This window comes from Phyllostomus hastatus, unplaced genomic scaffold (genome assembly GCF_019186645.2).
Source record: "Phyllostomus hastatus isolate PE091 unplaced genomic scaffold, TTU_PhHast_1.1 phas_contig_58, whole genome shotgun sequence".
NCBI classification, from domain to species: domain Eukaryota; kingdom Metazoa; phylum Chordata; class Mammalia; order Chiroptera; family Phyllostomidae; genus Phyllostomus; species Phyllostomus hastatus.
The window spans coordinates 39,269,687-39,285,077 of record NW_025333916.1 but is presented as its reverse complement, the minus strand read 5'-3'; the positions used below and the strand labels follow the sequence as shown (position 1 = coordinate 39,285,077).

The 15,391-nt window shown below is 38.1% G+C and overlaps 1 protein-coding gene across 2 annotated transcripts in view; it reads right to left on the bottom strand.

The window, feature by feature from the left end:
* Nucleotides 1-430: 430 nt before the first annotated feature.
* MARCHF6 (membrane associated ring-CH-type finger 6) overlaps nucleotides 431-15,391 on the bottom strand; it is a 69,547-nt gene continuing 54,586 nt past the window's right edge. Inside the window, exons 22-27 of one of the 2 annotated variants that reach the window (XR_006786729.1) lie at nucleotides 14,205-14,339; nucleotides 10,439-10,528; nucleotides 7,900-8,032; nucleotides 6,681-6,816; nucleotides 3,749-4,370; nucleotides 431-1,246 (exon numbers count right to left, since the gene is read on the bottom strand). Coding sequence is in view for 1 of the 2 variants with exons in the window: in XM_045847833.1 (XP_045703789.1) it covers nucleotides 4,280-4,370; nucleotides 6,681-6,816; nucleotides 7,900-8,032; nucleotides 10,439-10,528; nucleotides 14,205-14,339 (585 nt within the window). In the remaining variant the exon portion in view is untranslated. Of the gene's footprint in view, nucleotides 4,371-6,680; nucleotides 6,817-7,899; nucleotides 8,033-10,438; nucleotides 10,529-14,204; nucleotides 14,340-15,391 lie in introns of both variants that reach the window. The other variant, XM_045847833.1, reaches the window with a different exon arrangement.

Below are 15,391 nucleotides of genomic sequence, written 5' to 3'. Positions count from 1 at the left end.
AGGGAAAAAAATCCACGTGCAGCCCTTTCCTTTCTGAGACTTACGGGCAACTATGTAAAATGGATTTGGTTGGGGTTCCTCTACCCAAGTATCCCCCTGCAAGAGGCAACCTGGTGAAGCCTCAACGTTCAGATCTTGTAGCTGAGGCACAGAGGTGGGCGGCACAAGACAGAGGGGCTTTACACCTTTGAGGTGAAGATGGTCTATAATTACAGTGAGGGGCAGAGGAGAGGAGGGTTGTGTCCTCTGCAACTATCACTTTAAATTTATGCTTAGAACAGAGAGGCTATAACCACAAGTAACTTCAGTGAATTCTTCTTCTTCTTCCAGTTACGTTAAAAAATACCTGAATAATCTACTTATGCTAGTAATACACATTTCTGTGATTCTGAAGCAATCTTGCAATAAAGCAAAAACAAACCAAAAAAACTAGGCTACAACTAACGTTCACTTTATTCAGTTTTGTTCTCTCAACTTAGAAGACAACAAATGACCACATAAAAAGGGGAGCATTTTAGAATATATACATGAAATCAGTCTGGGTATCTAAGGTGTTCACTTTAATAGAAAACTGGCATCCCACATAACTAAGTGTTTTATTTAGCTTCTACAGTAGTCCATGTCTAGGCCTTACAGTCATTATATATTCACTTAAGGTACTTTATTACTGTCATGACTAAAAAATGAGGCACTCGTAGGAAACAGATGGGAATACAAACAAATATATACTGTCTTATCTTTACCCTGTACTAATGCTGAGATATAGTCAGGGACTATTTGAAAGTAGCCCTTGCTCATGCTGGCTGTTACAAAACAAAACAAAAAACCCTGGCCAATGTGGCTCAGTTGGTTGGAGTATCATAAACCTAAGGTCACAGGTTCAATTTCCAGTCAGGGCACATACCTACCTAAAGTTATGGGTTCGGGCCCCGGTTGGGGTGCATATGAGGCAACTGATGGGATGTTTGTCTCTCACATCGATGTTTCTCTCCCTCTCTCCCCTCCCCTCTCTCTCTAAAATCAATAAGCATGTCCTCAGGTGAGGATTAAAAAAAATTTTTTTAAGACAGCGTAGTAAGTGGGCTGAAGAGAAAACATCTGATTGGAGAGCAAATGAAGTAAAAGGATACAAGACAGCGCCAGCAAGTAAATCAGAGAAGTTCCACAAATGAGGCTTTCAGTAATACTTTAGTAGTAAGGCATTTCACCGTTGTCTCTTCTTGATTGTGACCCATTACGTACCATTCTACAGGAGAATTTTAAACATAATTATTTAATTTTACAATGTAAAAAAGTCACAGTTCAGTAGAGGACTTAATATACTCAATCCTGAAAATAAGTAGCTAACTTGCTAAGTTTGAGAAAGTGCCAGTGTTCACACCCTGGTGCTACAGTTTCATGTGTGTGTCAATGCAACACAATGTAGCAATGTCCGCTGCTTCTCTGTATTCTTTTTAAAAGTCATCAATTCCACCTAAATTCAAGAATTACACTTTAATAATAACGTTTTGCCAATAAAGAAATTACATATCTGAGATCAAATCATTTGACAAAAAGTTATTCTCTATTTCTTAAATAAGGGCAAGAAAAAAACACAAGACAAAAACCCACAGTAATAACAGCTATAATAAATGTTGAAATAAAAATTATCTTTGTTTACACTTGGAGCTGAGATGTCCGATACCCACTGTTTCTCTAAAGAACAGGAAAAGATCACCTAAAAACATGGAGCTCTTTAAAGCTAGCTAACACAAATTTCACATTGGCATTTCTCTTCAGTTTTCATCTCAACTATTAGTACTTAAGTTTAAAAAATCAAACATAATTTGCTAATAATGAACAACAGTACACCTCATACTATGACCATCTGGTAACTGGTCATGAAAAACTAACCCTAAATGTTGACGTGTCTTCAATTTATAAAGGTAAAGCAAAAAGGTCTTTCCTAATTAACTTCCTTGAAGACTATTTTAGCCCAATGTAAAATGAAGCAAAACTATGCTATTATTAAAAATAAATTCTACATGAAGAAGGGCAGCAATACTAACAGTTTCTAAACTAGAGGTTTTAAATATTTATAAGACTGGTTAGTAAAATCTTGGTGCTACCCCCATAAACAGTATGCCAGGAGATGCTTTTCTATGAATGTATTCATCTTTTTGAAAATAGGACAAAGTACAACTGAAAAACTAAAGGAAAATCATTAAATAAGATAAAGTTATCTGAAAATGAAATGCAGGGCAACCTTTTGGCCATTCATATATATATTTTACAAAATATCTGATAAGATTCATTTAAAATTTTGTAGAATAACAATTTTTAATCTTTTGTGGTATCTGCCTATAATCTTTCTGGTAAAACAGATAAATATGTTTCAATGACTTTATATCAAGATCTACAAAGTCTCTGAAAAATTAAAAAAGAAACCTAAGTTAATATAATCAAGCTATATACCAAATTTTGTAGCATATTTCTCTACTGTATAGACATAAACCATGGCAGGTGACATTTTAAAATGCTCCTTATTTTTCACAGTAGGACTAAATTTCTAAGTGAAGGCAGGGCTCGCAAAGACCTTATTTTAAATACAATAGAAAAGGCCTACGGCAAACTGCCAAAAAGTGTAACACTGAATCCTTACATCAAGCTTTTTTTTTTTTGATACTGATATTTTAAAATATATTTTAAAGTAATTGCTTACCACGTTGGGAAAAATTATTGAACTATAAAACCACCAGAATATATTGCTTTTGATTTCAGTAGCTTATGTTTGGCTGACTTTCAAATTTTAAAAATCCTCAGATTTGAGTCTATGGGTTTTAATACTATATGGAAATTCTTATATGGTTTCTGAAGAACTATGCTTTTCATTTTCTCGGAGAACTTTTGGTTATCATTAGAAAACAGATACTTATCCATACAATAAACCATGATCATTAAATATTTGGATCACGTGCCCAACTGTTCTATTTCCCTAAACTTCTACTTGGAAGCTTTGGTAGTAAGGGAAAAAAACATGTTTATGTGTTCAGTTCTCAGATTACAGCATGTTTCAGTTACAGCACGTTTCCAATAAAATACATTCCGCACTCCTCTATTAAACAGCCAGCCTAGCCATGTTCTTTCTGGACAAATAAAATCAACTTGTTTTTGTTTGTGGTTTTATTCTGTAAACAAAAAGCTCTGGAAACCTTGGAATTTCTCACAGGAAACTAGAAATGTACTCCCTCATCCTCACCCAACGACGCACTAGCCAGCAGGACTAAGTGTTCTAACCAGTCTTCTAATGCTGTTGATCTCAGACCACAAACCACGCCTGCATTTAAGGGACATGAGTGTGTCGTGATTCCAGTAAGATGCAGTATCCTAGGTGATATTATTCTGTAAGACTTAGGAACTTGCATGACGTATACCACTGCTGCCAAAAACCAAAAAAAAGATAGTTGTGTATGGGGAAAAGTGGGGGTGAAAGGACTAATGAAAATCTTCTTTTGGACTTTTTTCCCCTCTAAGTATAGTCATGCCCCTAACAAGCACAAAAACCCAACTCCCAATGCTAATCACTAGGAATATTAAATTATCAAAATTAAAAACCATTTCCCCACCTAGCACAAGATACTATACAATATTACAAACACAGACACATGAAAAAAAATCAGGCAGTAGAAAATGTACAACAGCTTTGGCGTTATACAAAATAACTTCCAAAAACGATTGACAGTGAAGCACAAAGTTCATGTTTTCTTACCACAGACACTCCACTGCTGATTTCCATTTGTTTCCTTTTATGTTCTTGGTAAGGTATCAATAGCCAAGACAGACTGAATGTACAGTTTACTGAATAAGAACTGGTAGGAACACCATGACACTGTGCTCCAAGAAATGTCATTAGTAAGTCTTGCCTCTGCACTGTGGCTCTGTGGCACGTTTCCTTTCAAGATCACAGCAGGTCCAAAATAAAGTGACAACTAGATTTAATAAATTAATATACATTTGTTTAAAGATGTACAATGCACATTCTGTTTAATCCAAGGTTTTAGGGTATCCAGGAACTTCTATTTACACATGTACAGATCTCAAACAGCAGTGATGTCAGAAGACGCAGAAAGGCAGCAGAGCCTTAACCTGCAGCTCTCTCCGAATGCTGAGAACACAAGTCAAATACATTTAACTTAAAAACAATGCTGAGAGATCACTGGGAAAAATCTCCAAAGAGAGAAGTCCACAGAAAAGGACACGTAAAGGCAAGGGGAAGGTCAAGGTAGTTGAGACAACCACTTTATTCTTGGGATGACTGTGGAGGTGGCGAAGAGGTGCCTTGTTTGCCAGATTTCCGTTCATAGTTCACAAGGCGTTGGCCCACAAGGTACCTAGGATGTAAAAACAGGGTGGTTACTCTATGATCTTACATATTAAAACATTCTTCCAAAAAGCAGTCAGTGATACTTTTTAAAAATGCAAATCAAATCACTTCACTCCTACTTCCGTGACTAGGTAGGTAAAAGGAGAATCTAGATAAATACCTGCAAAAAGCACAAAAGCAAGCACCTTCCAGCAAGGGCAGATATGTGGGAAGGCCTAAACAGCAAAGGTCAGAAGGCCTCATATGTGTGCAATGGAGCACATGCCCCAGTCCACAGGTTGGGGCTTCTCATGAACTCAAACACTCAAGAGGCCAGAAGAGTAAATAAGGCAGAATAAACTTATGCAGGGGATTCCTCTGTACAGATAGTATTTTATGAAACACCTTAGTGAACTGATCTGAAGAAATGTACCAGAAATACAATAATCAGAAAGCTAGGTAGAGAGGACTTATCCTACCCTTTTTTTCTTTATCTACTTTTACAGAGGGGAAAGAGAGAGGGAAACATCAATGTATGGTTGCCTCTCTCGCACGCCCTTACTGGGGACCTGGCCCGCAACCCAAGCATGTGCCCTGACTGGGAATGAAACCAGCAACCCATTGGTTTGCAGGCCTGTGCTCAATCCACTGAGCTACACCAATCAGACCCCTTTTCAGTGGACTGGAACAACTCTAGTTCTAGAGAGGAGGATAAAATGAAGGACAAAGATTTCAGCAATGTCAAAGGGGAGATAACACTGAAGTAAGTGTATGTGAGTGATGGAAGGTACAGGGTTATGGTGCAAGAGCAGAACATGATGTGTTCCTAACTCCTGTGACATGATGACAGGGAGATTATGGTCAAGAGTGCAGGAAGGCAGAAAAAGAGACGTAACTGGCTGAACTTTGACAAGATTGCAGGTCCTCCACCAGGACAGTGCATTCCCATGACAATGGCAGGCACGGCCGCAAAGCGATATGCCTTACTGTTGAATGACCTGAAGCTTGAGCCCTGGAAGCCAGTGGGTGGCAAAACCATGGCAATGAGCTGGAGGGGCCTGGAGTACAAGTGTGCGAGTGCCCATTTGGGAGCATTAATGCAGATCGAGTGCCCAGTAAGACCTCGCCAAAACAAGAGAAGTGAGAAGATGGACTTCCATTACTGAAGTCCCCCGTCCCCCTTCTTTCACATTTGACGGAACTTTGTACTCTGACCACCACCTAAAGGTGTACTTGTGTTTTCAACTGTCAATAAATGCTCTGGAGAAGCCTTGAACACTCCTAAATTTCATTCCTAAAAACACTACTCTTACAAGTCCTCGGAGGAAATAAGGTGAGCACAAAACATGCTGTCTAAACTGGGGCACTCCTGAGTCAGGGGGTTGCTGTGAATGATGACACGAAGGCGCCATGTGTAAACTGGGGCTCTCCCAGGCAGGCCAGGAAGGATGGTTACCAATTCACCTTCTCTGCCAGACACCGCTGGAGCACAGCAGAACTCAGCCTTCCGTAAGGACATGGAAGGCCAAATGGCTGTTATCCCCGAAAGCTATTATCTATCCTTGGCTGTCCTCAATCTCTCACCGAGGTCAGGTCACCGTTTCCTCAAAAGAGAAGGCTCAACACTTGTAGTAACCTTGCCACCTCCCTCAGCAGTGGTCAGAGTAACCTAATGGCTCTTGATTATAAGAATGGCTTAGGCAGGTACTAATTCCTAACAAAGGCTTCTTTTTATCTCAAACTATTTAATATATTGTCAGATCACAGAATTTGACTAAAAACTATGTGAAATGGGCATTAAAAAAATGTTCCTCCCCACACCAGTTTCTCCCAGTCTTTTCATCTACACCAGCAATTTTCAACCTATTTCATCTCATGGCACACACAAACTAATTACTAAAATTCTGCAGCACACCAAAAATACACAGGTTTTTATGATGTGACAAAGAGAACAGGCATAATTTCAATTTATTCATACCAGAAGACTATAGTTTTGTTGGCTGTTTTCATTTTTTTATTTGATAATCTAAGGGAAAAGAGGTCAGTACCCTTGACTAAACAGTCAGGTATTGCATGTTTTAAAAATTCCTGCGGAACAAGTTGAAAATCTCTGATCTACATAAATGGAAACTCCCATACTGCCGGCAGTTCAGCCCAGCAGAGTTTCTGATAACACTGTTTCACACCCTCACTCAATCTGTTACCAAATCCTATTCTACCTCAATGTACATGCAGAATCTAAGCAATTTTTCCTCCTGCAATTTATCACATTAGACACAAAAATTAAGGGATGAGAAATCTTATCAAGAGTGGCAGATGAATGGAAGTCTAGACTTACTTGTCATTTTTAATATGTTCATAAAGGCGCTTAAACTGGCGGACCTGGAAGGACAAGATCCCCATCAATACCACAACCATCAATAAGAATGGGTAAATCCGCCTGTGGACCAAGTTTTGCATTTCTTCAGTAACACCTGTAAAACCAAAAAGAGAGGAAAACTATTAAGTGTATATGGAATGACAGTAAAATGAAAATCTGTCCCTTCACTAAGAAGAGGGGACTGGTTGGTGGTGCTTAGCTGAAACTTGTCACATATGAAATGAAGTAAGGCAACAAGTGGGGTCAAACCGGAGCTCGTCACAGCACAATGGGGAGCCTTTGAACTAAGTGTAGGAGCTGAGTTATATTCTAAAGACCACAGAGGAACCAAAAAAGAATGTTTACTAAAGAGAAACAATGAGATTCTGTTTTCTGAAAGGTCCCTGATACAACAGTGTAAAAAATGAATTAGTTGTCAAAGCAGGGAAACCAGACAGGAGGCTGCTGGCATTAAAGTAAGAGATAATATGCACGTCAATGAATCACAGGTGAGGGCACCAGAAATGAGAGAATGGGTTCCAACAGTCAGATCAGTAAGACGTGAAGACCATTTGAGTAGGGAGAGCAGAGAGCCTCAGGTGACATGAATGACCTTCATAGTTTCTTACTCATGCAACTTGTTGAATGGTAACACTAATCACTGAGAGGGTATTCAAAAGAAAAACATTTGGAGGGGAAAACTTTGTGCTTATAACTAAATATATGTGGGGTTTAAGGTCCTGTGAAGGTTCTTCAGTACAAAATTGATTATTTCTGGTTGATGCAGTATCACAAATTAGCATCTCCTCTTTGGTTATCTTTTTATGCTAAAGAACATTTTTAGAATTAATTATAACACGTCCTTAATTTTGTAAGTACGTGATCACAGCACTTCTAGTCAAGAGAAGACAACATGAAGGAAATCCGTTCCTGCCTATTTTGAGGACAGTGTAAATGTCAATACTCTCTCACCTGCCTAGAGAAGAAAAAAACTGTACCAAAAGGTTTTATGATCCTTTTAATTTTGTCATGAATAATCAAATCTAAGATAAATGATATTTTGAAATCATTGTTTTAGGTGAATTTGTTTTTATAAATAAAGCATTTGGGGACAGCCAGCCTATGATACCAGAAGTGACAACATTGTAACAATGTCAAAAAAGGTGCCCTCTCAAGATCCCTAGCCAGCGATACTCACCTAGTAAAGGAACAATGCCAGCCGCAATGACATAAGGTACACACAGGGAAAGTAAAAGCACAGAAATCACAGGTGCTGCCAATTTACGAATGATATAGTGAAGATCAATGTTTCGGATACCATTTGCGTAAACCTGAAAAATGGGAAACATATCAGAACAAGGATACAAAACAATTCTTCCAAGTTAACAGAATAATCTCTACTGAATCCATGCTGCAGGGAGTTGAATCTTCCAGGCCCAAAACATTCAAACTGGTTATTTTTTTCCATCCAAAGTCAAGACAAATTCTGAAACACAAACATAAGTGTGGGACCCACAAGCTTTTAACTCCTTACACTTTGTAGTTAACTCTGCTAAAAAATGAAATAGTAAAACACTAATCTAGAATCATAATTATACTAACCTTGAACTATATAATACCAGATGGCATCTAATAATACTAGTTTAAGACCATATTAACTTGAGGTAACGTCATAAGTCATCTATTACTACTCAATACTGCATTCATTTTATTTGAATATTAAAAATATTAACCCCAGCTGAAGTGGCTCAGTCAATTGAGTGCCAGCCTGCGAATCAAAAGGTCACCGGTTCAATTCCCAGTCAGGGCACATGTCTGGGTTGTGGTTGGGGTCTTGCGAGAGGCGACCGATAGATGCATCTCTCACACATCAATGTTTCTCTCACTCTCTTTCTCCCTCCTTTCCTCCTCTCTAAAAATAAATAAATAAAATCTAAAAAAGTTTTTAAAATACATTATAAACAAAGAACATATTTCTGAAAAACTTGTATAAATCAAAATTTAACAAACCAAAAGGTATTTTATGGAAAAATTTAGTATAAATGAGTTCTACAGTGAATAAATTTTTTAATTCAAAAATTCCTAGAGCATTTCTGTAATCTTACCCAGAAAGTTCTACTGGATAGCACTGCAAAGGTCAGAATGGATGAAAGTAGGAAAACCTTGGGAATAATGGAAAATAAAGATAGCATGCAGAGGGGCAAACTGGCTAGTGTTATTCTTGTTTTTCTCCAGCACTTCAACCTTGCTTGTCCACAGTCACACCTCATGGTACAACTCACCCTATCCCTGAGGACAGGACCAGAGACAATGACAAACTGGCTTAACCCCTAAAGGCAGCTTCTGATCCCAAAGAAATCTATTTAACACAGATGCATTTACACTCATGCAGCAAGGCATCCCAGTGTTTCTCAACCACTTTAAACTTGCACATATATATGAGAGAAGAATGCATCAGAGAGCAGAATATTCAATATTACAAAGATCAACAATGTTTCACAGCTGCTAGCTGTGATTAAACCCTTATTCTCCATACTCCTTTGCAAGGGCAAAGGAGTCCTACCTGGAGACTCTAGAGTAAAGTGGCCCGTATTCCTACCATGAGTGGATATGCTGCCACGCACCCCACAATCCACCTCACTTCAGGGCACTCACAGAAAAAGTCCGCACTTGAGAGATGCACGCAAAAGCACAGCAATTCCCTGGCTCTCCCCACCCTCAGAAATCTCCAGGTACAGGAATTTGACAGTTTTTCTCATGCAGACTGGGCTGAAAACTACTGCCTTTATTTCCTATACATCAAAAGGAGACGTTCCTTTATGGCTACAGAACTGTAACACCTTACTTATTTGGCACTGGATAAGGATAAAAGGATTGCCCACAAAAACATTTTCTAGATATAAGTAAAACTTAAGTAATTTCGAAAATCTGTTATGATGGCTATTTTGGACAGAAATCTTCCTAAAATAAACTGCATACCTCTTAGCCTTATTATCAGAATACAGAAGCACATCTATCTTTTTCAAGGTTATGATCACAATGACCAAATTATCTGATGGTTTCATAATACAAAAATTTTCTTAGGTGCTACATAGCTAAAATATTGCCAAACAACTCTGTTTTAATGTTATTTTTTCTGCCTTTTATTCACTGCCTTGAGTAGCTTTTTTCCCTTCAAGTTTAAAAAACCTAAACAACAAGCCTCCATCAGAACTCCTGCCCCCTCAAAAAGCACATATGCTAATTTTTGCATTAACTTTGGATAAGGTTCTAGGTACTGTAAGTTACTGGTTAACCTTCAGATAAGGTAAGTCTTAAGAGTGGTTGATACAAATTCATGGTGATAAAAGAGCAAGTTAACTTAAAAAAAAAAAAAAGAGTTATATATGCTCATAAAAGAAAATACAGAAGCCCAGGCTGGTGTAGCTCAGTGGATTGAGCGCGGGCTGAGAACCAAAGTGTTGCAGGTTCGATTCCCAGTCAGGGCACATGCCTGGGTTGCAAGCCATGGCCCCCAGAAACCACAAATTGATGTTTCTCTCTCTCTCTCTCTCTCTCTCTCTCTCTCTCTCTCTCTCTCTCTCTCTCTCTCTCTTTCTCCCTCCCTTCCCTCTCTAAAAAAAAAAAAAAAGAAGATACAGAAAACTCCGAAAAGTTGAAAAATGAAACACAGGTCCCATCAGCTAAATGTAATTAGTATTACTCCCAGTCTTTTTCTGAAAAATGATTTTGCTTACCTGCTCAATTACAGTTTTCAACCACCACTGAGGACCCATCAATGTTATAGCTGCAATGATTTTGGCGTGCAGGACTCCAAGTGCCCAGTCCTTGGTTAATAAAAAACATTTAATAGATTTGTATTATTCTTTTTAGCAATAAACCCAACATAGAGGCTATATAATTTTCTTAATTATTTCATTTCAAAACTAAAGCCCTGAAGAATGGCTAAGAGTTTTACCTAAGAGTAACATATGCTGGAAAATATAGGAAATTTTTTCCTCAATGGCTCAAGCTCAACATTTTTATCAAAAATCATTCTTATATCTTTCAGAAATCTACATCATTTTAGGAAAAGAGAACTAGGAAAATTAGGAACACTAATGGAGAGCTCAAAAAGCAAATATATAAAATAGTGCCATGATTTTAGTAAAAGTGGGAACATTAATGGAGAATTAGGAAAAGTAGGCACATGAATAGAGACTTCATGGAACAAATAAAATACTTGATTTCATTTTTATTTATTTTAAAATAAAAAATATTTTATTTCATCAAACCATTCTTAAGCTGTAGTTCAGCCGATCACATCAAAATAAGATTGTGGAGCCATGTTTGGCCTAAAGAAACCATCCCAAATGCTCAGAGTGCTTCTAGCTTGGTGAATTCATAGTCTGCTGAACTGTTACTAGATCCTCCACTGCCACCCACACCAGGCTCCTCACTGTGGGAGATGCCTGAGATCACTGAGGGGATCCCTGAGGTTCAAGCTCTTTCAAGATTCATTGCTTTCCAGTCTTTTCCCATAGTGAGAACACACCACACTAGTTCCTCTGTTGAAATCCCTGATTCCCACAGATCTGCAGCCGGATGAGGCAAGAAAGGCAAAGTAGTGTAAAGTCAGAAATCAAGAAAAAACAAGTCATTCCATTTTCAAAGTTTGGGGTTTTACTATTAAGGACATCGTGCTGCACATATCTGTCTACAACTTGTGTTTTCCCCCTACTCAAAAAGATACCTAAGAGATACCTGTAACAAAACATACAGCTCTACTTTATTCTTTTAACTGCTGCACTAAGTTCCAAATCAAAGATCCACCACATTTTATTTAGTCAATCTACTGGTGGATATCTAGGTTGCTTCTAATTTTTTTGACATTATAAAAAAATGATATAATAGCAGAAACAGCCTTGTTCTTGCCTCCTTCTACATTCACATGTGTAAATGTATCTCTGCAGCAGATTCTGAAGAGTAAAACTGCTAGGTCACAATATATAATCATTCTTAAATGGAATAGTTTCAAATAATTCTCCAAAATAACAATGTTGGGTACTGTCAAGACCACCAAGAAAACACATGTAACTGAGTAAGTTGCATTTAGTACTCACTGAGGTGAGAGACAACACAGCATGGGGAACTGGGGGTACTTAGTAACAGCATGTTAGAAAGGGGTTGGTACAGGATTTCAGCTTATGGGAGGGGACTTAAGGAAGCAGGGGTCTGCTCTGTGTCAGATGTTATTACAAGGCAGAGAATCTATAATTGGGTATCTTAATAAATCAGACTGAGGGACAGACTGAAGTTAAAACTATATATATTGGTAATGAAGCAGCAGCCAATCATATTTGCCAGGACAAGGGATATTTGGTCATTATTGTGGTTTGGACAATACTCATGTTAAACCTCTGTTCAGACGTGATTATGGCAGTCTTATTTTTGTCTTGATCCATCATAGTCAGAGTGACCTTATGTAATGCTGATGTTCTGTGAAACTGTTTATGCCCAACAAAACACCAAGGCCTAGCTCATAGTGCCAGGGCTACCTTGCTTTTTCAGTGCTGCATCCTGCATAATATCTGGAGGCACATACCATTCCTGTTTAATGCATTTGCAGTGATCACTGGGTTAAGGCAACATCCACCTGACCCTTCCACTGTAAAGATTTGTTTCTCTGTGAGACTATGAAGTAATCGCTAAGGTATCACTTGGCCACCATGCATTGTGGTATCAAAGCACACCAGCAAATTCTTTTCCCATTGTGGGCTAGGGGTCTACTTCCCCTTCCCTTGAATCTGAACCAGCCTCTGTGACTTGTTCTCAGTAGAATATAGCGAAAAAATGAAGCTGGACTTCTGAGATATGGTCCTAAAAAGGAGATGCAGCTTCTGCCTTACTAGTTGGGACACTCATTTCCCTGAAGTGAAATGTAAGAAGCCCAACTTTCTTGAGGCTACCAAGTTGCGAGGAAGCCCAGGTACATCCAGTAGCTCCAGCCAACAGCCCAACTTGGGTATAACCAACAACCAGCACTGACCCTCAGTAATGATTCCTCCCAATGATTCTAGCCGCAGCTGTCGAATCACACTCAGCCGCGGAGTGTTTCTAGTTCAGGCCTAAGATAACATGGAGCAGAGACAAGCTGATACGCCTCAGCTAGTCTTAATTTCTTACCCACAGACTCTTCGGACAATATAAATACCTGTTTTAAGCCACTAAGTGTGACGTAACTTGTTACACAGAAATAGTAACTAAGGACCCATCAACCTTCACGAGATGGGTTCAGCATTCATTAACAATTCTTGCTGGAATCAATTGTTCTGTTAACTATCACAAAACAGTGATCTTCTAATCTGTTAATCCCTGTATCTTTATTAGCTGGTGTCTTTCTGCAAAATTTTTTTTCTTCAATCACTGATGCAATTTGACTACACTGCAACATAGCTCTCACAGACAGGAATTACATATGCCTTACTACTTTACTCTCACTTTTCTCTCCCATTCTAACTTATGAGCACACTGGGTTAGAGGCAGTTAACTATATATGCATCCTCTGGCTCACTCTGAGGTCTGCCCACTCACTCCTTCCTAGAACACACTTCTTGATTGTTTACCCACTTCTCTCTACTCTACTAGGAGACATTATCTCCTAGAGAAAATCATTATCAGAAACTCCCAAAGCTGGTTAAATACCTCTCCTACGTGATACCACAGTTCCTCGCACTTGTATCAATCACAGCACAGTTTACATGGGTACCAGTCTATCTTTCCCACCAGCCTGAGGTCCTCAAGAAACTCCTGTGTTAGACTCATTCCCACCTGAGTTATGCAGTACGGGGTTTTGGCACACATTAAAGCACTCAAGTATGTATCTGCTATTAGATGAAGTCTGTAGTCTGCAAGGTATAGAAGGGAAATATGTACCAAATAATTTTCATTTCCAGAAAATCCATCATAATATACTACGTGGAGGTAAAAACAAGGCTGAAATAGCCTTTGAATGACTGAAGTCAATGTGTAGCTCTTTCCTCTAATATTAAAACTTGAGGTCCATGACATTAACTTCAGGATCTAAGTACTATAGTTAAGTAAAATTTTTCCCCATAAGCTTTAAGATCTTTGCTGTGACATACATAAGTTTCTCCAAAATGCTCTTATTAATAAACTCTATGACTGTGAGAGAAATGCTGTAATTATTCAAAAGTATAAGTTATTGCTTAAAGTCTCAAAAGCAAAGAAGCTACATATCCTGCCCTAACAAAAAAGTAAAAAGATCAACACATGTTACTTTGCACCATCAAACACTGGTGAAGCCTAAATGAATAATGACATTTTAACATATAAAATAAGGTCTAAAGGACTTACATAACCTGCATACTTTGAAAGCCATAGAGTGAAATACATTATTTAATAAATGTTACAAAGGTCTTCCCTGAAGTAGAATTAAGGAGTCTTTAAAAACAAATTGCTTAAAATCAAAAGTATCATCAAGTGCAAAAGATACCCACTTACCTGCCATGGGTAAAAAAGAGGAGTCTGATCCAAGGGAACCCTCAAAGGGGCAACAATAACAAGCTCAAACAGGAGCCCCAGAAGGAGCGGGACGACTCCAGCCAGCAGCACCGCAACTATCAAAGTCTTCATTATCTATTAAGAAATGAGAGGACATGTCATTAATGGAAGTCTTTCTGACTTTCAGCCAAGCTCTTCATTCCATTGGGAAGTTTTATTTTTCTTCATTGACCTTATGTCTAACAGAATGAATACATTGCCATCAACAACTTAAACATACTTTATACTACATGTTTAAATGAGATTTGGATATATGCCTATAAAAGCTTAAGCTACCATGAAAACATGATATTACTATGCTTTGCTGCTACCAAGTTATAAGAATTTCATTTTATTACATATATTAAGCAGGTGACTGTGCTGCTTTTCTCAATCTCATTCTCAGTAGTAGGCTTTTATTTGTCCAAGAAAAGCTACTGATCCAATGGTGACCGACCCACAAGCTGACGTGTGACCCCTGAGATGAACTGGTATTGGAGAAGGGCTCTGCATAGCCCTTAAGGTAATTAATTAAGCTAATCAAAGTGGCTCCCTCTAAAACAGTGTGGTCCAACAGAACTTACTATGCTAACAGAAATGTCTATATCTGTACATGGTAGTCATTAGCCACATGGCTACTGTGTTAGACAGTACAGCTCTAAAATTTAGACACACTGGCCACTACGAAATCCTAACAAAGAAATCAGTCTTTATAGCGGCCTTAATGTCTGATGATCTCACTATTCTTAAGATAGCCTCAGTGAGTACATTTGTTTCCATAAGAGACTAATGTGGTATGCATGAAGACACAGTACACTGTTACTTTAAATGGCAAATTGATGATCTGGAAGAATATCAAATGAAAACTAGAATTAGCTGATTTCTTTATTTTTAAATATAATTAGATGTCTCATTATCCTATGGATTAGATTTATTCCTCTACTCATAATATACAATGAATCTCTTATGGTTTTCTTTCGTTAAAATTAAATCAATATAAAACTTTCAGTGAAACCAAAATATAAATTTAGATACAAAACGAGAGTTGGTTATACAAATGAAAAGGCATAAGCAGTCACCTAACTATATTTTACGAGTCATGGCTAACATTACAATCAATCAATAAATGGTCACGTGTGGACTGTCTT